Here is a 23,381-nt window from a genome sequence, read left to right on the forward strand (position 1 = left end):
TTTCCCTTTCTACCATGTGGATATCAAGGATCAAACTCAGGTTATCAAATTTGGCAGCAGGAGTTACCTGTTGAGATAGAGTTTTGATATATAACTCAGGCTGGCCTCCAACTTAGATGTATGTAACTTAGGCTGGTCTCAAACTGATGGCCATCTTCCTACCTCATGCCTTCTGAGTACCAAGAATAAGATGTGCATTGCTGTGTCCAGTTAATAGTGTTTGTTTTGAGACAGGGTTTTCCTGTGTAACCCCAACTTGCCTGGGATTATGTGTAGATCAGACAGCCTTGGATTTGTGGCAGTCCTACCTCTGCCTACCAAGGGTAGGATTCTAAGTGTGCATCATCATACCCAGATCTGCTTGAGTATTTTAAAGAAGAAATTAGCACAAGGCCCTGGGTTTGGTCCCCAGCTCTGAAAAAAAAAAAAAAAAAAAAAAAAAAAAAAAAATCTGCTTGAGTATTTTAAAGAAGAAATTATCTTCCTTCCCTAAGGAAACAATAGCTTGAAAAAATTTTATAGATTAAACCCTGTCTCATTTTACATCACAGGATGCTAACGAGTGCTGGATACAAATGATGAGAGTCCTGCAACAGAAACTAGAAGCCATAGAAGATGATTCTGCTAGAGAGGTAAGTGAAGTGTATTTGTGATTAGAGATTTTCCTAATGCCACTTTGTGCCAATTTAGGCTTATCCCCAGGTAGCTTACAAATAAGACTCAGACTGGTTATTTTATTTGGTTTTGACAATTACTGGGGGTCACCCTAATCTACTAACTATTCTTACTGCTGGCCTGGCCATGTCCCCAGTAGTTTACCCCAAATATTTGCTGTTTCACCTAGACATGTGCTCATGGTCCATCTCCCATCATAGCGGCTTCCTCCTCTCTTGTTCTTTCTCCTTTTCTACTGGGTCTTTCCTCACTCCCGTTTCTTTGCTACCTCCAACCAGGTAACTCAAAACTACCTACCTTTAATCCCTCCAGTATGAGAATTCACTGTTAGACCTAGACTTCTGAGTATAGAATTGAGTATTAAAATACATAGCAACAGACCAAACCTCAACAATCCTTCTCCTTTTTTGTCTAAATAAATAGGCTCTTTCTCTTATAATAATAAACAACATAGCCTAGGAACAATTATGAAATTATTATGTAAGAGATATATTAAAAAAGTCGGGGGCTGGAGAGATGGCTCAGTGGTTAAGAGCACCCGACTACTCTTCCAGAGGTCCTGAGTTCAATTCCCAGCAACCACATGGTGGCTCACAACCATCTGTAAAGAGATCCGATGCCCTCTTCTGTTATATCTGAAGATAGCTACAGTGTACTTATACATAATAAATTAATAAATCAAAAAAAAAAAAAAGTCCAGTCTGTTCATACTTGGCAACTCACGAGAAAGTATTCTATTATCTATCCTATCATGGTGAGTTTAAGGTTCTGTATCTAAATTTTTATCCTAACTTGTATTACCATCCTAAAATTAACTTCTTAGACCTAGAATAGCTTTTTTTTTTTTTTTCTTTTCTTTTTTTCGGAGCTGGGGACCGAACCCAGGGCTTGTGCTTGCTAGGCAAGCGCTCTACCACCGAGCTAAATCCCCAACCCCAGATCTAGAATATCTTAAATCCTAAATAATGTAAGCTTGTAGTGAGACTATGGCTTTTAGAGACCTGAGAAGGAAATAAATATTACCTGAGTATATATGAAGCATAAGGATGCAGCTTCCAAAAATCATAGAAATGACAGAGACAGCTGACTGCCTGAACAGTCCCCAATATTCTCTACAACACTAGAGCATCTATTTTCGGCCTTCTGACCCAGAATATCTGACAGACCTTTTGAGAAGCAGGAAATATGAAGGACTAGCTTACCCTGTATGGGCAGAGCTGCACTTTGTCCATTCTGGACAGCAGCATTCTGTCTACAGATAAAGTTAGGGCATTTTCTTGCACAGTCGCTAGCTTGCCACAATTGAAACAACTCCATATGGAGGCCTTTCGATTCTCATCATCATCTTCCAGGTCTAATGGGGTGCTGCCAGGAGCTGATGTGTCTCAATTCAAAAAAGCCTTAAATGAATAAAAACATTTGAAATGCTATATTTGTGAGTCTCTGAGGGTGTGAAGACCATCTCTCTCTTCATAACATATCTGAACAAGCAGATATTGCCCGTCTCCAGCTACCTATTATCTGGACCACCCAGGCATATATTTCTGTGATAATCCAGACTAGTATCTGACAAGACCATGAATTTAATTGAGTGACTGTTAGCTTGCATCACTTAATTATCCTAAACAGTTTATAATAGCAGCTATTAAAAGGAATGGGATTAAACCTTGTATTTTTAAATGAGGTTCATAGGCACAATTCCTAACAATTGAAACATACATATATTATATCATAACAAAGTTAATCTTAAATTTTGTATCAATATACAAAATGTATACCAATGAAAACCTTAAACCTGTATCACTTAACAACATTCTGTACTAATGTAACAAAATATAACTTTTTCAAAATATAAAGATTTCTATCAATGTAAGATTATGTCTATAAAATGTTTTTTGGTTTAAGAGTAGATCCAATAATTATGCCTATTTGTCTAGTTTCTTACAATATTTATATATCCCCTCTTTTTTCATTCTCCTTTCTGTTACCTCGGAAAGAAAGAAAGGTAGAAATCCCTGAGCCTAAGCTCCCTATTTTGTTTCCTCCCTATTTAAAAACCATAATTATTTGAAATCATCCCTAAAAATGACCGTCTGTAACTCATAAAATGACCAAAACACTCTATCCCAAATAAGGGCCTGAGACAGTGTTCTTATAATTGTTTGCTGCTGAATTGTGGAGGAAGAATTCCTTTTTTAGAGGCCCAAGAAAATTAGAAAAATGGTTAGTTTTAAGAAAGCTAGTATAGCCTTTGTTGTCTAATCTCTGTATGTTGAGAAAGTGCAGGCTTAAATGAAGTCCCTGTTGGAACAGTCTGAAAGTCTGGTCCTAGGCTGTTTTGAAAGTATCCAGTCTTCAGAGGAAACAGCTTTGATTCAGTTGTTTGGATCAAGCAGGGAGCTGAAACAGCAGGTTTTAGTATCTCAGCATCCCTGAGGGTGAATCCTGTCAGGGATGCTCTCTGTTTCATCTTATAGTGACAAACCTTGTAAGCAATACAGAGTTCCATAAAGACATTGTATGGAATATGCAGGGTACACGGATCAATTAAAGATGATTTTCTGCTCAGTCTAGGTTTGAGCAGGTGAAAGACAACTTTTCTATTAAAGTTATTTTGATTATATGAGATTGTAATATCAATTTTTATCTATACCATTTAAAAGAATGGTATGAAAAGTCTTGTGAATTTCAAAGTCAATAAGAAATAAGATCTATTGGCTATACAAAAACTTTTTTATTTGGTCTCAGACTCAGCTGCTCTCAAGTAGCAGGATCAGTGCATGCATTACCTGTCTTGTTGATCTTGCTAATATCCTTTTTGTCTATAGCCAAGATCTTCAGGGGTCTTCTCCAGTCAAGCCTTATTTTCAGTAATTTGGATAGAAGATAGAGCTTTTCTTTTCCTGTTGGAACAAATTAAAATCTTCCCAACACAACATAATTTCCTTTCTCTCATTTTGGAATTAGGACTTCTATAGGCTGATCTAATTTAGCAGTTCTTTCTAAAATCCAGTGTCTCTTAGCATTTGTGCTATTTTTTTCATTAGCGTTTAAAATATTTAGTCACCAAAGCACATTTTAAACCGTCTTTGGGGGAAGATACTCCTTCTGTTCTATGAACATTTTTTTCAGAGTCCTGTTAGGTCTTTTTATGATGGCTTGACCTGTAGGACTGTATGCTATGTTTAGAATAGGCTTCATGCCATAATGTCCATACAATTGTACTCTTATGTCTGAGCATCAGTTTCAGTCTGTAAAGGCATCTCTAAGATAGCCATCATTTCTAATAAATGTACAGTCTCAGAATCATCCTTCTCAGAACTCAAGGTAGAAGTCCATTGGAACTCTGAACATGTATTAGTTGTAGTATGTATCAATGTGTTCTCCAAACACTACAAAATGAAACACACTACATAGCAACAGACCAAACCTCAACAACTTTGTGTTTTATTTTAATTTTCTTTCTGTCTTTTCATCTGAAAGGCTTTAAATCAATCCATCTTAATAGGTAAGATATCAGGCTCCGCAGTTAAGAAAACTGGATACTAGTCCAGAGGTTATGATCAATTTCCAGACATCACATGGTGTCGCACAACTGTCTATAATGAGATTGATGCCCTCTTCTGTCATGTAAGCATACATTTATATAGAGTATTCATATAAGTAAACAAACCTTAAAAAATTAAGTATCTTCTGCAATACTTTAGATGCTCAGCCTAAAATTCTATGCCTAAAAACTTGAGGACTTGCATTTTATTCTATTTCTAAACATAACCTATTAGTGTTTGTCTACATGTTTAATCTTTTGATAATGTTTTTGAATCAGCATGAAATATAAAAAAAGTTCTCATTTAAAAATCTTATGTATTAGCAAACTGAATTGTGTTGAAATCTACAAAAAGTAAAATTTGAATTTTCTTTTTAATTTTGCAGACCGAGTCTTCATCTGCATCAGCAGTCACACCTTCTAAAAAGAAAAGCTTAATTGATCAGTTTTTTGGTGTTGAGTTCGAAACTACGTATCCTTTTTGAGCCAAGATATGTATAGATTTTCATAATTTTTAAAAAGCAGTTGTCACTAAAAAGCATAGTTGGCTAATTGGCACCGGAGGCCTCAGGTTTCTATGTCTAAAAACTTAAAATAGTGAGAATTAGAAATTAATAAAATAGTACTTTAGAGATTTTTGAGCTTTAGATAAATGTATATATCTTTTTTTTTTTTTTTTTTTTTTTTTTTTTGAGCTGGGGACCGAACCCAGGGCCTTGCGCTTGCTAGGCAAGCGCTCTACCACTGAGCTAAATTCCCAACCCCAAATGTATATATCTTAAGGATATTCATTATTCTTTTTTCTTAAGAACATGTTTTTCTGTGTGTCTCATTAATTTATCTCAGAGAAGTTTCAGTTATGAGAAATTGGTCTATTAATAATGTACATGAACTCAAGGAACTTGTTTTCTTGGTTAAGGGTAGAAATTTGGAGATTATCTCTGTCATCTTTGGATTATGGAGATACATAAGAATTATAATGACAACGTCTATTTTGTAAGAGTTCTTGTTTCTCTTCTTATTTTGTAAGAGTTCTTGTTTCTCTTAAACACATACTCAGTTTTTAGTAAAGTTGATAGGCAAGTGAATATTCTTAAGCATGTTGCAGAGACTCTTTATTGGGAGACTAATATTTAGAATAAATTAACAAATGACTATTACAAATTCCATGACAGCTTATTTTTTCAAGATTAATTAACAAATTGAATATCTGTTGCCGTTCCTTAATTTGCAAAGCATGAAATGTACAGAATCTGAAGAAGAAGAGGTCACCAAAGGAAAGGAAAATCAACTTCAACTTAGTTGTTTCATTAACCAGGAAGTGAAGTATCTTTTCACAGGGCTTAAATTGGTAAGGAAATCATGGTTAAACCTTATTTGTAGATTTCTTATTTGTGGATATGGCTCTTGGCTAAAATTCATTTGTAAAGTCAAAGGTGGTCCTTTATTTTTGTTGGTAATTTTGGTGTTTATAATTTATCACTAGCATATAGCATTCCTAAGTTTGAGGATACTGTAGTGTGCCTTACGAAGAAGAAAATGCATTTGATTTGAGGGTGAGTTAGGGTGCTGTGATATAGGTTCAACACTGTAGGTAAGGAAAGATACCTTTACATGGAAACACCCCATAGGTTATCTGCTCATTGGTTATCTGTTATCTGTTATCTGATATCTTCTCATGGAAACACCCCATAGGTTATCTGCTCATTGGTTATCTGTTATCTGTTATCTGTTATCTGATATCTTTACATGGAAACACCTCCTAGGTTATCTGCTGATTGGTTGATGCGCTATGATGTAGGTTCAACACTGTAGGTAAGGAAAGATATCTTCTCATGGAAGCACCCCATAGGTTATCTGCTGATTGGTTGATGGAAAGGTGGCCCAAAGTCTGCAAGAATCTGCCCAGGCTTCTCCTGGAGTTGGCTTGGTGTTTACTATTTCATTGCTCATGGCGTCATTAATAAAGCACAGCTGCTCTGTATACCAGGAGTTACCTGTGTATTTGAGAGTCACACTTCAGTTGGGCTTTTATCTCATGAAACATTAACAATAGTTTCACACATTCCTGAATTCCATTTAGAGGACATACAAAATAAAATGAATGTTATTGAGTTACAAAATGAATGATTTGGCAAGGATCCTGTAGGCAGTTCTCTTAATTTTGTATAATTATAGCAAAGGTGTATTTGGGAGTCCTAGGTGACAACTTGATAGCTAGTGTATGTGAGCATGTGTGCATACAAGCCCAGCACTTGATAGCTAGTGTATGTGTGCATGTGTGTATACAAGCCCAGCACTTTACAGGCCTCCTGGCTCCTCTTCCGTGGTGCTGGACTTACTGTGTTCCACCACACCTACTTCTAGCTATACTTGATTGAAAACATTTTTGAATTATTTTCTTCATACTTTTAAAGATTTTTATTATTTGTTTAAATCTTTTTTCTTTTCTTTTTTTCTTATTTGGGCTTCTCTGTGTAGTCCTGGCTATCCTGGACATTACTATGTAGATCAGGCTGCCCTCCACCTGCCTCCTCAGTGCTGGAAATAAAGTCACACACCACTACCAGGACATAGCTATTTGTTTAGATTTTCTTAAGTTGTTTTACTCCATGTTTCACCTTTGCATAGTTATGTGTTAAAGCTCCACAGTGGTTCCTTTTATAATGTGATTGGTGATTTTTATAGAAACCAGATAGACTTTAAATTACACATTTGTAAGATACTAAATTATAAACTTGCCAAAGATTAGCAAGTTTTCTAGTTCATATTTGTTTAGCTTTGCTAATTTATATGTATATATATTATCATAGTGCAATATTAGAGAATCTTTATTACAGATGAGCTATATGCCAGATTGTTTCCCAGGTTTTCAGCATGCACTAATTTGTGTCATTTTTGCATCACTCTGAAAATGGAGACAAATGTGACCAGAGGAAATAAATGATACCCAAAGCTTTTCTCACATCCCTTAGATCAGTGATTCTCAACTTTCCTAATCTGTGACCCTTCAGTAAAATTCCTCATGTTGTGGTGGAACACTCATAAAATTATTTTTGTTACTTTATAACTGTAATTTTGCTACTGTTATGAATCATATGTATATAATCTGATTTTCAGGTTATCTGATGTCCAATGCCTGTGAAAGGGTGGTTCATCTCCCAAAGAGGTTGTGATGCATAAGTTGAGAATTGCTGCCTAAGATTAGCAAGTTTTCTTTGTTAATTCTTCTCAGATTTAAAATTAACCTAATTGATGGTGGCAGGCTTTCATATGTAATGCATGAAGAACAAGGGTTTCCTACATTCTCTTAATTTCTAGTGTGAGTATTCTGATAATTCATAGATATAGGGTGACAGAAGGCCTTATTATTTAATAAAATAACAGTATGCCTTCTTGACTTAGAGCAATATTGTATTCAGAGCCGTTTTTTGTTCTTTTATTAATTCATTTTCCTCTTCTATAGTACATCCTAACTGCGGTTCCCCCGCCCCAATCGCACTTTCAGTCTCACTCCCTTCCTCTGTTCCCCTCTATCTACTCCATTTCAGTTCAGAAGAGGGCAGACCTCCCAGGGATATCAACAAAACATGGCATATCAAGTTGCAATAAGACTAGGTACTTCCCCTAGTATTGACTAGATGAGGCAACCCAGTAGGAAGAAGAAGGTCCCAAAGTAGGCAGAAGAATCAGAGGTACCCTCACTCCCACTGTTTGAGTTCTACAAGAATACCACGCTCTACAACCAAAACATGTGCAGAGGGCATAGCTCAAACCCATGTCAGGCTTTCTGATTGTCACTTCCATCTCTGAGAGCCCCTATGAGCCGTGCTTAGTTAATTCTGTGAGCTGTGTTCTTGTGCTGTCCTTGACCCCCTCAGAGGGCTTCTTAATAGTATATATTATATGATTCCTTAGAAATGTTGAGCAAATTATTTAAAAAAGCCTCCTATATCATGTTTATTCTAATTGTTGTTTGTTGGGATAAATCCACTGATGTATTTACTATATGGTGCTGTTTTTAAAAATTAGATATGTGGTTTTATGTTGTAGGGAATAGTTTTTAAATCTGATGTTTGGTTGTTTGTAATGCCTTTTTTTAGCGACTTCAGGAAGAAATTACTAAACAGTCTCCAACATTGCAGAGAAATGCTTTGTACATCAAATCTGTAAGTTACGCATTTCTTTTTGAGATTGAGTTCCATTTCATTGAAAGGGTTCAAGGGGAGGAGGTGGCTCAGTAGGAAAACTTGCTATGGAAACCTGAGAACTGGAGTTTGGAGCCTCAGAGCTCATGTAAATAGCTGGATAAGCATGGCTTCCTGGCTCTAGTCCCAGGGTGCTGGAGGTGGAGCTGGCTGGTTGGACTAGTTGGAACAGTGACTCCATGCACATTCACACATGTGCTCTTGGCACATATACAAGTGCCTACATACTTGTCAACATGCATGCAAATGCACAAGCAGATGCTCACCCACACTACACACATATGCAGAAAAGAGAGAGGGTGCTAGTTAATATAAAGTCTTTGTTTTTATAACCCCCCCAAAAACCCAAAAATGTAACCCCTTACATGGCCTTAGATATTAAAGAATTTTTCTCATTTCTCTCCCTTAGTCTAAGATCAGCCGGCTACCTGCTTACTTAACTATTCAGATGGTTCGATTTTTTTATAAAGAGAAAGAATCTGTGAACGCCAAAGTTCTTAAGGTTAGTAATGAAGTTTAGTCTGTATATTAAATAAAATCCTTTGAATGCAATTCCCAGCATGCATTAGATTTATTTATCCTATTAAGGACAGCTTTGAGGTGGTTAGAGGTGATTCTTAGCTCACAATTTATTGGAATTATGTATTATCCATTTGTTTCATACATGCCTGGCTTCTTTCTGCAGTCTCAAACATTTAAGCCTTAGAGCATACATTTTATATTTTTCAAAAGATTCACAGATAATTATTAGTTCTTGAAGTCCCCAGAAACTCTGCCCTGGATTAGATTGGAAATGAGGACGGATGCAGTAAGCACACTGTAATTGCATTTAAGCACCACAGAGCTTAAGTGTTGATTCCTTGAGCTGTGTAGTCTAGTTGTGTGTAGTCTTCCTTTGGAAGAGGTGTATGAATCTACCCTCTGAGCTGAAATTCACATTTTCTGATAGTTATATGTGAAGGTTAAATATAGCTTGGGCCTTTTTTATTTACTGTAACTATTTTAATATGTTCTTTGTTTCAGTGTTGTGTGTAAAATTGTTTTTTTTTTTTGGAGCTGGGAACTGAACCCAGGGCCTTGCGCTTGCTAGGCAAGGTCTCTACCACTGAGCTAAATCCCCCAACCCCATAAAATTGTTTTTAAACACCACATTGGGACCTATTACATGTGTAGTATCTTACCTATTCTGAATCAGTGTTCTGTCATACAAGTGCAGCTTCTGTGGTCATGTGTATGGGCTTGATTATTTAATGGGAAAAGATCATGAAAAGTAGTTACTGTATAAAAGTTAGAATCAGATCATTCTTTAATTTTTTTTCAGTGTTGGGAACTTTGACTATTCATGTAATTTGTTTTGATTAGATCTACTCACTCTTTCCTTCTATGTTCCCTCAGCCTTATAGCACTATTGCTTCCCAATTTCATGGGTTCCACTGTAACATCACAGATTCATTTTCAACTTTACTTGACTTATGAAAGTATTATTTTGAAAGTATTCTATGGCCAGGCGGTGGTGGCACATGCCTTTATTCCTAGAACTTGGGAGGCAGAGGCAGGCGGATCTCTGAGTTCCAGGACAGCCTGGGCTACACAGAAAAAACCCTGCATTAAAAGGGAAGGAAGGAAGGAAGGAAGAGTTTTATATATATATATATTAAATAATTGTGCTTTTGCATTTGTATTTTTGTTTTTGGTTTGTTATAGGATGTTAAATTTCCTCTCATGTTGGATGTGTATGAACTCTGTACACCGGAACTTCAAGAGAAAATGATCTCTTTTCGGTCAAAATTCAAGGATCTAGAAGATAAAAAAGTGAATCAGCAACCAAATGCAGTAGGTTCCTTTTGCTGTATTTTTACCACTGCCATTTAAATCTTCATTTAGTGCCCAGGAATTACTACTATGAAATGATCAGGCCTTTTCCTTTTCCTCTTCCGGGGATGGTGCTTAGAGGCACTCAGGATGGTCCAGCGTTTAACATACTATAGGCCGTCCTCCGATACAGCCTCTAACAAAACAAGGCAGTCTCGAACCCTGGCAACAGGATGGTTTACCTTTACACTAGAAGGTTGGGAAAGCACCTAAATCCTCATGTGAATGACCAGGCAGACTGTGAAGAGTTCACACTGTGAGACCCAAACCTTATGAGATTGTCTAGGACAAAGAAGCAGGTCAGCAGGGCCTATGGTAGTTCCATGTGCACCAGGATCAAGCGGGCTTTCCTTACTGAGGAGCAGAAGATCATTTTGAAAGTGTTGAAGGCACAAGCACAGAGTCAGAAAGCAAAATAAATATGCAACTTTTTAAAGTAATAAAAATCAAGACTTGGTCAAAAAAAGAGAGAAAGAAACCATCAGCCTGCATTTCAGTTAGGAGATGTATATATCTTGATGCGGGTCTCTTAGAGCTGTAGATGCACTAACGTAGTGCAGGAAGCAGTGCTCTGCAGTGGTGAAGCAGCTCTATCATCTTTGCTCTGCATGAAGTCTGCATTTCTCTATGTGGTGATATTCCTTGTGAGGCATTTTAGTGGGGAGTACAGAATATACATACCTTAGTCTCATCCTTCATCATGTTTCTATGATTTTGTAATTTTAAGAAAGTTATTATATGAAATTAAACTCCCAATTTTTTTGACATAAACTTTGAATTGACTCCACATTTTCAGTTGTCTATTATGAATAAAGCTGGTAAAATGTTTGTTTGCAGAACTTAGTGTAAGCAGGAGTTTAATTTCTCTGAAATGAATATCCAAAAGTGTATTTGCTGTGTTGCATGGTGGTAGCATACCCAGTTTGTCAAGAAAGTGCCAAATGATACCTGCTTTTTATTTCTGTCAGCAATGCCTGACTGACTCATGCTCTGACTAGCTTTTGCTGCTGTTAAGTTTACATTTGAGCAGATGGTTAAGTTTGTGGTACTACCTTAATGATTTTGACTTTTTCATGTTTTGGTTGCCATGTGTGTCCTCTGCTGAACTGTCTGTTCTGTTGTAGATTATAATTCTTAGCTATGCAGATTGTAAGTGTTTCTCTCAGGCTGTCATTTTATCTCGTCATCTTCCTTATGGCAAAGAAAAAGTTTGAGTTTGATAGCTTGTTTATTTAGGTATGTGGTTGGTTCATTTAATTTCTGTGGGATAAGATGTTCAGATCCATTATTTTGGGTCTGAATATCCAGATCTCCAGGATATTAAACAAAGAGAGAGAGAGAGAGAGAGAGAGAGAGAGAGAGAGAGAGAGAGAGAGAGAGAGAGAAGAGGGGGAGGAAGAAAGAAAGAAAACCTAGTATTTGCCAATTGACTATACCCTGGCATCTTTGTAGATAATTGGTTGACAATAGATGTGACTGTGTTTATGAAGCTTTCAGTTTTATTCTAATCCTTTGTATATCTGCTCTTTGGCCATACTACAATTTTTTTTTTTTTTTATAAGATGGGATTCATGGGGTCCAGGCTGGCCATGAATTTGCTAGATAGTTGAGGCAAGCTTGAACTCCTGATCCTGATTCCAGTGGATTTCAGGCATGTGTCCACAGTATCGTATATAACAAATACAGGTTCCTTATAAGGACTGGACTTGTGATCTCCACTTTGTTCTTTTTAATGCTTTTGCAAGTGGCCTCATTTGCTTTGTTGATGTTGATCTTAAATTCTGAGCTATTGCCCCCCCCCCCATTGTCCTATTGTCCAAATAGACTGGGTAGAATTGCTTTCTATTTGATGTAATTGTGGAAATAATGTTTGGAGACTTCTTAGTTTTCAAAGGTTTGATTCAGTTTTCTGAAACTACAGGACAGGTACAGGATTATTTGAGTCACTTGTTTCATAATGTATTTGCTGCTCTTACATAATTGACTATAACTTCATTTAGCAGGTCCCATTTGTCTGTGGAATTGTTCTGGGTGATTTGTATTAACTGTAGGGTAAATCTAGCCCATTTCTTTACTGTTAACTATAATTTGTCTCTTTTCTTGAGGGTTCCCAATTTTACTGATCATTTTAAGGTCTGGCCCTGTTTTGTTGAGTTTCCTGTTTTCTGTTATTTTTATTTGATTTGAGGCCTGTTTAAATTTTCCCCATTAGTCAGATGAGTTGAGGTAGTGGATTTTTATTAAATTCTTCCATCATTTCAGTTAATCATTTTACTTGAAGCTGGCATGGCTTCGATCAAGTGCAGAAACTTTACTGAGCTTGTTTTGTTTTTTTTGTTTTTTTTTTTTTTTTTGTTTATTTTTGTTTTAAGGTAGCTTTTGCTCCTGCAGGTTCACAGACATGGATTATTTCCAACAAGTTTGGCTAATAGCATGCGGATAAAGTCATGGAGTTATTTTATTTTGCTATTCTAGAGTACGTCAACCTCACTGCCAGACCTCTGCTTTGTTAAAAATTTTAGTTAGTGGCTTAACTTTAGCCATATATCCAGGCAACACGTTATTGTACTGTGGTAATATTGCATATTATTGAAGAGTAGAGCCTTTGATTTTATAGTTTTTATGGTAAGTATAGTTTATTGCTTATTTACTTCACAAGGTAGACCATTATGTTGTCTGTGATTCAGTGATTTGTAGACAGTGTAAATATTTATATAAGTACTCAACAATAATGTACGCTCATTTCCAATATCACAATTTAAAATTAAGATTTTTCTCTTTAGAACGACAAGAATAGTCCTCCAAAAGAGATTAAGTATGAACCCTTTTCATTTGCTGACGGTAAGTGGATGTCTCAGTTCGATTGTATTAGTTAGATTGCATGTTTTATTATTTATCTTTTTAATCAGATTTCATGCGCTCTGTGTACTCAGCAGTTATAGCTGAGAAAGTTAGCTTAAAATGACAATTTGCAAAGGAAAAAAATCATGAAGTGGTATGGATTTACTCAGTGTAGTCCAGAATTGTCTGGAATTCACCATGTAGATAAAGGTGGTCTCAAGGTTATTTCTACTGTACCTTAGCTCCCCAAGTATTGGTGTGATAGACATGAGCCACCATTCCTGGCCTAATTCAGGGTTCTTGACAAATAATTTCCGTAATGTAACTTAAATAAAGTGGTACTTGAAACTTAATTGTAGCTCTGCACAGTAGTATTTAATGGAATTCAGTAGAGCAGTGTTTCTCCAATCTCAACTTGATAATTATTACTTTGAGAAGAGCACGTCTATTTGTTGCCTGTTTTAATTGAATCCCTTCTCTTTAAGATATTGGCTCCAATAATTGTGGCTACTATGACTTACAAGCAGTGTTAACTCACCAGGGAAGATCTAGTTCTTCGGGTCATTATGTATCATGGGTGAAAAGAAAAGAAGGTAAGAATATTATTACAGTTGTTAACTACTTGATTGCAAATTTCATAGCATTGTGGGTGTGTTTCTGTTTGTGAACTTCATGCCTTTTAAAAATGAATAATTGCCTAGTCTTTATACAGGGGTGTGTGTGTGTGTGTGTGTGTGTGTGTGCGTGCGTGCGTGCGTGCGCGTGCGCGCGCATGTGGGCATGTGCCTATGGGTGCATGTGTCCATGTTGGATATCTTCCTTTAGCATTTTCTTGACAGCTTCTTGCTGAGCCTAGAGCAAAGTTGAGCCAGACTGGCTAGTCAGGGAGCCCAGGTAACTGCTGCTTTCCCTAGCGCTTCAGCACTAGGGATGTAGTCAGGAGCCATCACACACAGCTTTTACCTGGAGATCAAACTCAGATTTTCATGTGTGTGTCATGTCACTGAGTAAACTTCCTAGTACCTTCTCAGTATTAAGGGCCTCAAAGTTTGCTTCTTCCTTTATATCCAAATTTATAATATCAGCAGTTACGGCTGAGAAAGTTAGCTTAAAACGACAATTTGCAAAGGAAAAAAATCATGAAGTGGTATGGATTTATATTTTTGTTTTCTTGTTGTGCAGCTTAATATGGCTGGATTCTTTTTTTTTTTTTTTTTTTTTTTTTTTTTTAATGATGCTGGGATCAAACCAAAAAGGTATCTTGCATATGCTGAGCAAGTACTTGGCTACCAGGGAAATGCCTACTTCCGTTTGTATTGTCAGTGTTCATACTTGCATTGGCACACATCATGAAGCTTTGGAGAACGTAGTGTGTGCTGTAATCAGTGACAGTAGAATGGTAGATCATGCTTTAGAAGTAGTGTTGAGATAGCTGTGATGTCATGGAACTCTTGAAATTATACTGAACCTGCATGGCCTAGGGTACAGCCACATTTGGAGAGCTGTTCATAGTCAGGGGGAGCATTGTATATCCAATCAGTTCCTTTTGCACCAGAACTCTGAAAATAATGGTGTGTATCTTCTTAATTTAGATGAATGGATCAAATTTGATGACGATAAGGTCAGCATTGTAACACCAGAAGATATTCTGCGACTGTCTGGAGGTGGAGACTGGCACATTGCTTATGTTCTACTTTATGGGCCTCGAAGGGTTGAAATAATGGAAGAAGACAGTGAACAGTAACCTTCAATTTAGCTATTTATGCCTAGGTGTGATATAAATGTGTGTATGTGGTGGTTTTTTTTTTTTTTTTTTGAATATTTCTATAATCTTGAGCTCTAAAGAGAACGAGAACAGAACCAAGCCACTTGTGTATCATCAATCTTAAGACTACAGATAATTACGTTTGGGTGCTACCTAATATAAAGGTAGCTACAAGACATTCTTTAAAATCTTATCTTTTGCATTAATTGTTACAAATTCTTGGCTGAAATCCATTTTATCCCTTGCCTTTTCAACCCAAGATTTAGCAATGATGTTTATTGCACACCTATGTGTTGTTCTTGCATGGTTAATACCACCGTTCAGTAGCTGCCCGTCCTTTGCCTTATCTAACCAATATTTTCCTAGGAGGTGGAAAATGAAGTGTTGCTCTCATCGTGTAACTCAGTGCTGCTGTCCACATCCCATCAACTGGGTGCAATCAAGTATTGTCCAGACTGACTGTTGCTGGCCTTTCATGACTTTACAATAAATTGTGATTAATACGAACACACTTGATTATACACTTATTATTGTGTCTCTAATGTGCTGTGGTTTATGTGTAACTTTGCATTGGTCTTTGTGGTAATCATATGTATAAACAAGCTCTAGTTGCTTATTTTTAGAAACTAAGGATATTTAATAATTAAAAATAAGGAAAAAGAGGGATTAACAACTTTTGACCTGGTCTCTTTTTAGTATTAGAGCTTGGCTGAAGAGTCAGATGAATTCAATACTATACAGTTTCTGCAAATAGCTAATAATCTAAGCAGTTAAGCATCCATTTAAAATACAAGAAACTTTAGGTTGGCCAGTGTTATTTCAAAAGAAACACAAAGTTGTAAAAGTGATGAATTCCTTTGGACACTGAATTCTGTGATCAGTTTCATTACCTCACATATCTGTTGCTTATGTTTCAGGAACCTTAATTTCCTTAGCAATCTAAGGAAAGGACCAAGTGTTGAATATTGTAGCAAGTTGGTCGATTTGAGTTGATTATTAATAAAATTTTGGGAATATAATGACATCTTGGACTATATGTTCTAATGCTCTGTAAAGTACCCAAGATTTTTATTTGATAATAACTCTGTAACACTGTGGGTAAGCCAGCAGGTTTGTAAAGTTTGCTAACTTACATGGAATGTGTACTGTAATGGTTTTACTCAGTCTCATCGGCTAGAACAGTTGGAGAAGGAAGTAACTTGGCACCTGTGTTTTCCCACTAAACCAGGTGAGGTGGGTTTACAACAAATACACCAAAACCATGTTTAGAGTGCACTGAGAATTAAAAACTATTATACAAAAAGCTTCTCGATAGTTTATTTGACCTAGAAAAGCATTCCAAAGATAATTCTTTAAAGTAGAAATTGGATTTCCACAGTGTTGTTTTAAATAAGGTGTTAAGTATTTTAGAATGCATCCTTGAATGTAAGAGAGAAGAGGCAAAAAATCCATTCTCCCTTTCAGTTCCTGAGCATGCCTTAATTTGCTTAGTGCAGAGGGTACCAGGAAGCTGGAGCTGTGCGCAGCCACTGCTTCCCCAGCTAGCGGAGTGTGCACGGTCCAGGCAAGAACACTTTTAACCTTCACCAGACACCAAACACCCACAGGAAATGTTGTATGGGAACAGAACATGAACCTTCAGCCAGCACTGCACATGCTCTGCTACATACAGTGTATTTTCACAAGTGAACTGACAGGAATCCCTGGGTGTTTAGAGACTTGAGGAGGTCAAGTAATCTTTATAAAGCTAAAGGAGTAGTTGGGTCATAGACTCCACTTCACATAAAGTTAGAGGCTAGCAAACATTTTCTGTATTGGCCAAACAGCAAATGGTTTAGGTTTTGTAGGGCCCCTGGCTATCAGTCTGAACTCTTGCTGTAGTAGAGTAAACATGGCAGACTGCCAGTAAAACACTTAAACTATCCATCCTTTGCCAATCCTCTGCTTTCCAGCTTTCCAGTCCTAAGGTTTCAGAAGTGTCATCTTGTGATTTCAGAATACATTTTATAACTGATAGCATGCAGGAAACTAATTTGGGACAGGACTCTAACATACTCATAAATAGTACTCATTTAACTTCATTATAAAAATACTTACAAAACGTCGTCTGTGATCTTGTGGTCCTTTTACTTTGGCCATTTTCCCACCCTGTCCTCCTATACTCCAATGCCTGTTCGGTATGTGGTTTTTTGAGCACCAGCTAACTGTACAACAGCTGTTATAAAAGTGTTTATTGTTTACCAAAACCAGTGGACCTTTTATCAAATGCTGCTTGGTAACAAAATCTTATCACTTTTCAATAAAAAAGGAGAGAAAGAAAGAAAGCTAACTGTTTGTTTCAGTGTCATTAGTTAGACTTTCTGCAAGGTCACTTAACCCAGACTTGTTCAGTGCACCAATCAGGTTATCAGTTGTTGCGTGAACTCCTTCTTGATCTTGCCAGGCAACAAGGAGCTGTTTGGCTCTCATCTTCATGTCCTCACTGTCACATTCAATCTGCCTAATGTCAGAGTCTTTAATTTCCAGGTAAGGAGCCAAAATCTTCCACTGCTCACCAAGTTTGTTGGCAAATGACTCTATCTGTTCCCCTGTTATAGGTTTATCTCGCCGAACATCAGGACCTAGAAAACAGGGGATTAAATTATGTGCAAAATATAGAGATGTGCATTTAAAATATCTGAAAGAACTGCAAAGCTAGAATTACCACTGGGTTACTAATCCCCTAAAACTTTAAAACTTGAAAATTTCCATAGGCTGTATACGTCCTTTTAAAGCACCCATCTTCTTTACCTTTTAAAATTCATCTCCAAATTTCATTCTATAAAATGGACTTTAAGTGACCAATGTTTTTAACTTAAGTCAAAAGTAAGATAAGATGGTAGAACTGAGAAGTAAATCAAATTAAATAACTCAACAAAGATCCCCCAGTCTTTTCCAATTTTGTAAAACAGCCAAGAAAATTCGATTCTTACTTTCATTTTCCTTTAGTAAAGCATCATTATCTTCCTCATCTTCATCCTCACCTGTTTTTATTTCTTCAGAAGGGGGCTATAGTAAATGAAGAACAATGTTTAAAAGAACTTCAGTTTCTGAAGATAAAAGATCTTAGGTAGAAAGGGTGAGAAGTATGGGCAGGCAGGTTTGCAAACACCTAAGCTTTAAGGCAGTTCTGTCTAAGGGGTGACAGGGATTGACCATGTCCACCATTACCATACTGTAAGGAAACAGTGGGAAAGGCTCTGCCAGGTGACCTTCTGTCACTCTTAGATCCTGCTTTTGACAAAAGACAGTAAAACACTAGTAAAGAGGAAAATCTGATCTAGTTTACTGAAAATAGTAGTACTTTGGGTAAATTGCATGCTGCACAGAAAATTACCGATATCTCTATGTTTTACTTTTTCTCTGTAAATTCAACAACATCCTTGCTCCCATTCTAAAACACGGTGGTCTGCAGACAACTAATTTTGTAGGAAAAGCTAAACTGAATTCTGCTCAAATAATGAGAATAGTTTTAAAGCAGATAATATCTAGTAAGGAAATGGGGAAAATGAAGTACATCACTTACTGGTAGTTCCTTGGCTAGCTTTATCACCATGTTTTCAAGATACTCTGGCAGACTCTTAAACTGCTGGTTGGTTGGCTGGAAGAAGTGAGGGCTTCTCCGGGCTAAGAGTCTGAGAGCTCTCCATCCATAATTTGAATTATTTACGGCTCTATAAGAAGAGATGTCAGCCTTGTAACCAGTTCCATAGTTATTTTCACATAATGAGTCACAATTTTATGTTCTATTGCAAATAACAGCAAAGTGTACCATCTTATAATTTGAAAGTCTATATAATATTTTGCTTTATTTTAGCAAGTCAATGTTCTATGTCCCTAGTCCTGGCTGTTAGACACTGTACAAAGAACCATTCATGCAGTTACACAGAAGCAAGGAGACAGGGAGAGAGACAACTGGTGAGCTGTCCCACATTGTATGGCACCAGAGGCGAGCTTCGGTTATTTCACACTCCTGTTTGACTCAAAGTCTAGTTTGTCTTATCTGCTGGAGTCTAAAGTGTTCCAAATCTGGACAAACCTGAAATCTGAAAACACGTATAGCTTCAAGTATTTTGAATAAGGAATCTATGTGAAATGAGTGGTTATTATGTAGCAAATGAGAAATGGGGCACAGGGATCGTTTGTTAGAACCAGATATCTGGCCAGTAAGTGGTACATGGGAGGGGAACCCTATGCATTCTGACAGGAGGGCCTCTGCCTTTAAATCACAACTCCAGAACACCTTCCTAAAAACTAAAACTGTGCTGTCACATGGGACACTTTAGATAAAAGACTGCCTCTTAGACGTTACCACAGGAATTTTGAATAAGGCAGCAAGGTTAGTGTAAGTGGTTCTACCAATACTGAGACAGGTCTGCTAACAGATGCTGTTGGGAGCTTAAAAGGAAAAAAATACTGTGGGAGCTATTGCAGTGGAGTGACAGGGAACACAGCCTCAATTAAGTAGATGGGCTGAAAAGAAAGTGAGGTGGGTGAGGAAGGGAGGACAAAAACTAAACTGGCTAGCAGGGAGAGACAGTTGTAGAGAACAAACAGACGTAATGGTCAGGAGGAGGTATGGGATGAGGGATGAGAGTTCTTCAACTTCATCATGTTTGAGAGCCAAAAGGAATAGACACTACAAAATAAAGAAGTTCTGTAGCAATGTGAACTGCATGCATAAACTCACCTAAAAGCACTACTCTGCTGGCTTAACTGTAGGATAAGAGGATTCCTAAGAAAACATGCTGAAAATTAGCATCATTTCATTATAACATTACTTACTTATATTCACTTTCAACCATGTTTTCAGGATCTGCTTGTTCAATGGCTTCTTCAAAGAACTCCTCCAAAGTTGGCATGTATTCTCTGGTCATTGTAAAGTAAACAGTGAGGTTTATGTGTAATACTCTAAAATGGTGGCAATATGAGTTTAACAGTATCCATGTGTGTTAATTACACCTAAGACCTAAATGCAGGGACTCTCTAGATCTCTTTAAGAAGATAGAGACTGAAAGCTCAATTCTGAAATGGGACAATAAAGAAGGTATAGGTCTAAAAATTATTCACTATTTCATCAAACCATGCACTCTGATAGACTGTACTATTCCTTTTAACAAAATGGTGATAAACAAAGGTAAGCAAACAGTGAATGGCATCTGAAGTTCATCAGCAAGTAAGAGAATTTCAACTTCTGATATCTGTCCTAAGCTCTGTCCATGACACCTTTTATTCTTTTAGTTTTAACATTTTCATATCTTTGTTTTTACGGTATGTGTCTTATCAATATGTAGATAAAAATTTAAAATACCTATCATTCTGTCTTCACACCAGGATGACTGACTTTTGTTCATTTGAATTTAACTTTTTCTCTGTGTACCTTTGGGTCAGTCGGTCGGTCTGTCTGTCCCCCCCCTTACACTCATTTACTTTAGAAATTACATACTGTTATTACAGTTCTTTGAGGCTCTTATTCCACTGTCTTCTGATTTTGTTTCTGAAGCCTGCTGTTAGTTTAATTTTACTTTTGTAACCTGTTTTCTCTTTTCATTCATCCTTCATTTTTCACATACATAGACATCTTGAACGAAAGAATTTATGAATTATGACTATTTCGTCCTGATCTTAAGCAGTGCTTCTTTCACACCCATGTGTTCTCTCTGCTGGGTTTTTGCTCAACTCTGTATTGTATTGTTTTTTAACAAGTCTCCAGCTGATGGGATTACCGTAATGAGCTACCACCACACCTGACTCTCTGGTCTTTTTGACAGTGCCAAGTTTTTCTTGTTTTTAGCTGCTACTTCTTAATTATCTGAAAAATAACTCTACAGCCTTTACCTGATTCTAGCTTTATTTACTTATTTATGAGTATGTATGAGTATTTTGTCTTCATGTACATCTGTGTACCACTTGTGTCCTTGGTGCAAGAGGGTGTTGGATCCCCTAGGCCTGGAGAGAATGAGTGTGATGAACAGATCTCGGGTCCTCTGGAAGAACAGCCAGCATTATTAACCACTGAGCCATCTCTTTTGATTCTTTATGAAACTCATGGTAGTTGTTTCCTTGACTGTAAATTTGGATGATAAGTTTTTTAGGCTTTTCCCTGTGTTAAGAGCTCCATCTGGAGGTCTGACCTTCTGACAGGTTTTACCACCAGCCTAGGATTTCCTAGCTGACAATTTTAGCTTTGGGTTCCCAATTGCGGCTGGTACCGGAAATGTCAGCTACATGACATGTTCTTGTTTCTCAGGAAACCTTTTGGTTTCCATTTCCACTTCCAGGAAGTGTGTCCTGTTCTTGCCTTCCACTGCTTCCCTTCCTTTGCAGGCAGTGTCTCTCCTAACTCAGGAGACCAAGCCTAGGCTCGTCTCCTGCATCTCTGTGAGTATCTCAAACTGGACCACCTCACTGCTTACTCTCTTGGAATACCAAATCAATCCTAAGTTACTCTTTTGGTGTTGAGTTCCCATTTCTTTGTGAACCTTTTATTTTTTTGTGATTTCTAAAAATTTATCAGCATTTTTAGGTGTTTTAAAGTAAACCATATTCTGCCAGGCCCAAATTTAACCACAATAAACTTTTAAGCTTTGATCATTCCTAAGGAAAGATTTTATTATACTTTACTGAACATTGAGAAAACTAACAAAAGTTTACACTTGCCTTGTCTCTGATTTACAGGCTTCCATGTTATCAGGACAGAGATTCCAAAGCCTTGTTAGCTCCTCACTACAAAATAAGGCAGACATAATTTTGTATTGATAGCATCCTCACAGAATGTCATAAAACTGCATATGTAACATAAGTAGTGGGTCTGGGGGTGGTGATAGTCATTTCTATGTAATATATAATGATAACCATTTCTCAGAAACTATTCAATGATAATAAAGAATGGAGGATTAACTGAAAGGTGACAGACCTGAACGATCAGTACCCTTTCAGTAAATGTAAGTGAACTGCACTGGCCCAGATAGTTGTACTGTCCATGACACAGAAAAGATGGCAGAGCCTAGAGCCAAGGGCTTTCAAAGTGGGAGACAATAGGAAGGCTTACGTAGTTACATGAATTCACATAATGACAGTTTTGAGCAATGGGCTATGGTTAGCTTTAGTTACCCATACACACACACACACACACACACACACACACACACACACACACACACACACACACACACACACACACACACACACTAAATACAAGTTCATGTACAGAGTTTCTGTCTTTTTGGTTATGAGCCTAGCCTTAACAGCTGAGCTATCTCCTCAGCCAAACTGGAGAGTTCTATTCATAATATTTTCAAATAGAATCAAGAACATAGGAAAATGAGTAACATACTTTCCAATCAGGATTTTCTTATTGGGCCCTTTGCCTAAGAAGTCTTCTGGGGCTGCTCTCTTCCGTACCACTCTTGTGGGCTTGGTATCTGATGCTCTGTGAACAAAACATTCATATTCTGGGGACAGTATATGGATGTGTGTTAAGCAATTTCCTAATGTGCTGTATTTATTTAATTCTACTTACAGCAAAACTGTAAGTTGGGAGCTAAGTATTTCTTTTACCCTAAAATATAAATGCTTCATAGTATGATAGAACACTTATCAGACAGAAGACAACAGACACAGCATTTTCAATAACACCAACTTATCCTGTGTTCAATCAACTTATTACCTTTCTTTCACAAAACTTGGGCAACCTTCATTTTTCCATGAGTTCCAATTTTCTTCAGTGTTTAATATATGCTAGGATAAACAAGAGACATCTCTGCATAACAATATTTTGAAATCATAATTCAGTAATAAGAAAACTAATGATCAAATACATACCTCTACCATCTTTGAAAATCTTTCTCCATCAGGGGGATTTTCAGATAGCAGCTGTGATTAGAAAGAATATACTAAGGTTTCAACAACTTTCTGCATCATAGGAGTGGTTTGTAGGCAGAGAACCAAGAAGTGTTTGTGTTCTTGTACCTGAGCTTAACTTTATCCTTATTTTCCTATTTGGGGCTGAAACAAAGAAAATTCTAAATTTCCATTTTTTCAATCATGGGTTTGTTGCATGTTGGACTTACTTGGTAGACTGACTTTGTAGTATCTTCAATCCAGAGTGATTGCTCATCAGTTAAAACATAATTTGAACTAGGGAAAGAACAAATGCATTCTGTGTTATAGTATTTTCATGTTGAGGCTATTCATGGCACCTTAAATTAACCACACTGTGTGGAAAATTACCAAGAACTATGACAAATATGGGGAATATTGAGAAAATTCTTACATTTCATGGTCAGGTGTTAAAATTGAAGTCATGAAAATATAAAGGCAAATAAGACATTCAATTAACTGTTCTAACCACAGAGTAATAAATATTTCACACATTTAACAGAGAAAAAATCTGAGAAAACGGGGTTGGGGATTTAGCTCAGTGGTAGAGCAC

At 37.0% G+C, this 23,381-nt stretch overlaps 2 protein-coding genes across 4 annotated transcripts in view; one reads left to right on the top strand and one right to left on the bottom strand.

Annotated features, from left to right (window-relative positions):
* The window catches only part of Usp14 (ubiquitin specific peptidase 14), a 39,834-nt gene extending 22,602 nt beyond the window's left edge, over window positions 1-17,232 (top strand). For 2 of the 3 annotated variants that reach the window (XM_032886063.1, XM_032886065.1), the window contains 9 exons: window positions 552-632; window positions 4,609-4,694; window positions 5,459-5,573; window positions 8,326-8,391; window positions 8,840-8,932; window positions 10,135-10,263; window positions 13,086-13,143; window positions 13,629-13,736; window positions 14,736-17,232. In XM_032886063.1, coding sequence (XP_032741954.1) covers window positions 552-632; window positions 4,609-4,694; window positions 5,459-5,573; window positions 8,326-8,391; window positions 8,840-8,932; window positions 10,135-10,263; window positions 13,086-13,143; window positions 13,629-13,736; window positions 14,736-14,887 — 888 coding nt within the window. In that variant the 3' untranslated portion in view covers window positions 14,888-17,232. The remainder of the gene's footprint in view (window positions 1-551; window positions 633-4,608; window positions 4,695-5,458; window positions 5,574-8,325; window positions 8,392-8,839; window positions 8,933-10,134; window positions 10,264-13,085; window positions 13,144-13,628; window positions 13,737-14,735) is intronic. The other variant, XM_032886064.1, reaches the window with a different exon arrangement.
* Thoc1 (THO complex 1) overlaps window positions 16,204-23,381 on the bottom strand; it is a 39,745-nt gene continuing 32,567 nt past the window's right edge. Inside the window, exons 13-21 of the mRNA XM_032886062.1 lie at window positions 23,020-23,086; window positions 22,772-22,822; window positions 22,617-22,687; window positions 22,284-22,379; window positions 21,608-21,673; window positions 19,733-19,816; window positions 18,474-18,621; window positions 17,881-17,956; window positions 16,204-17,529 (exon numbers count right to left, since the gene is read on the bottom strand). Coding sequence (XP_032741953.1) covers window positions 17,234-17,529; window positions 17,881-17,956; window positions 18,474-18,621; window positions 19,733-19,816; window positions 21,608-21,673; window positions 22,284-22,379; window positions 22,617-22,687; window positions 22,772-22,822; window positions 23,020-23,086 — 955 coding nt within the window. The 3' untranslated portion in view covers window positions 16,204-17,233. The remainder of the gene's footprint in view (window positions 17,530-17,880; window positions 17,957-18,473; window positions 18,622-19,732; window positions 19,817-21,607; window positions 21,674-22,283; window positions 22,380-22,616; window positions 22,688-22,771; window positions 22,823-23,019; window positions 23,087-23,381) is intronic.

The sequence above is a fragment of the Rattus rattus genome, chromosome 15 (assembly GCF_011064425.1).
Source record: "Rattus rattus isolate New Zealand chromosome 15, Rrattus_CSIRO_v1, whole genome shotgun sequence".
Taxonomy (NCBI): domain Eukaryota; kingdom Metazoa; phylum Chordata; class Mammalia; order Rodentia; family Muridae; genus Rattus; species Rattus rattus.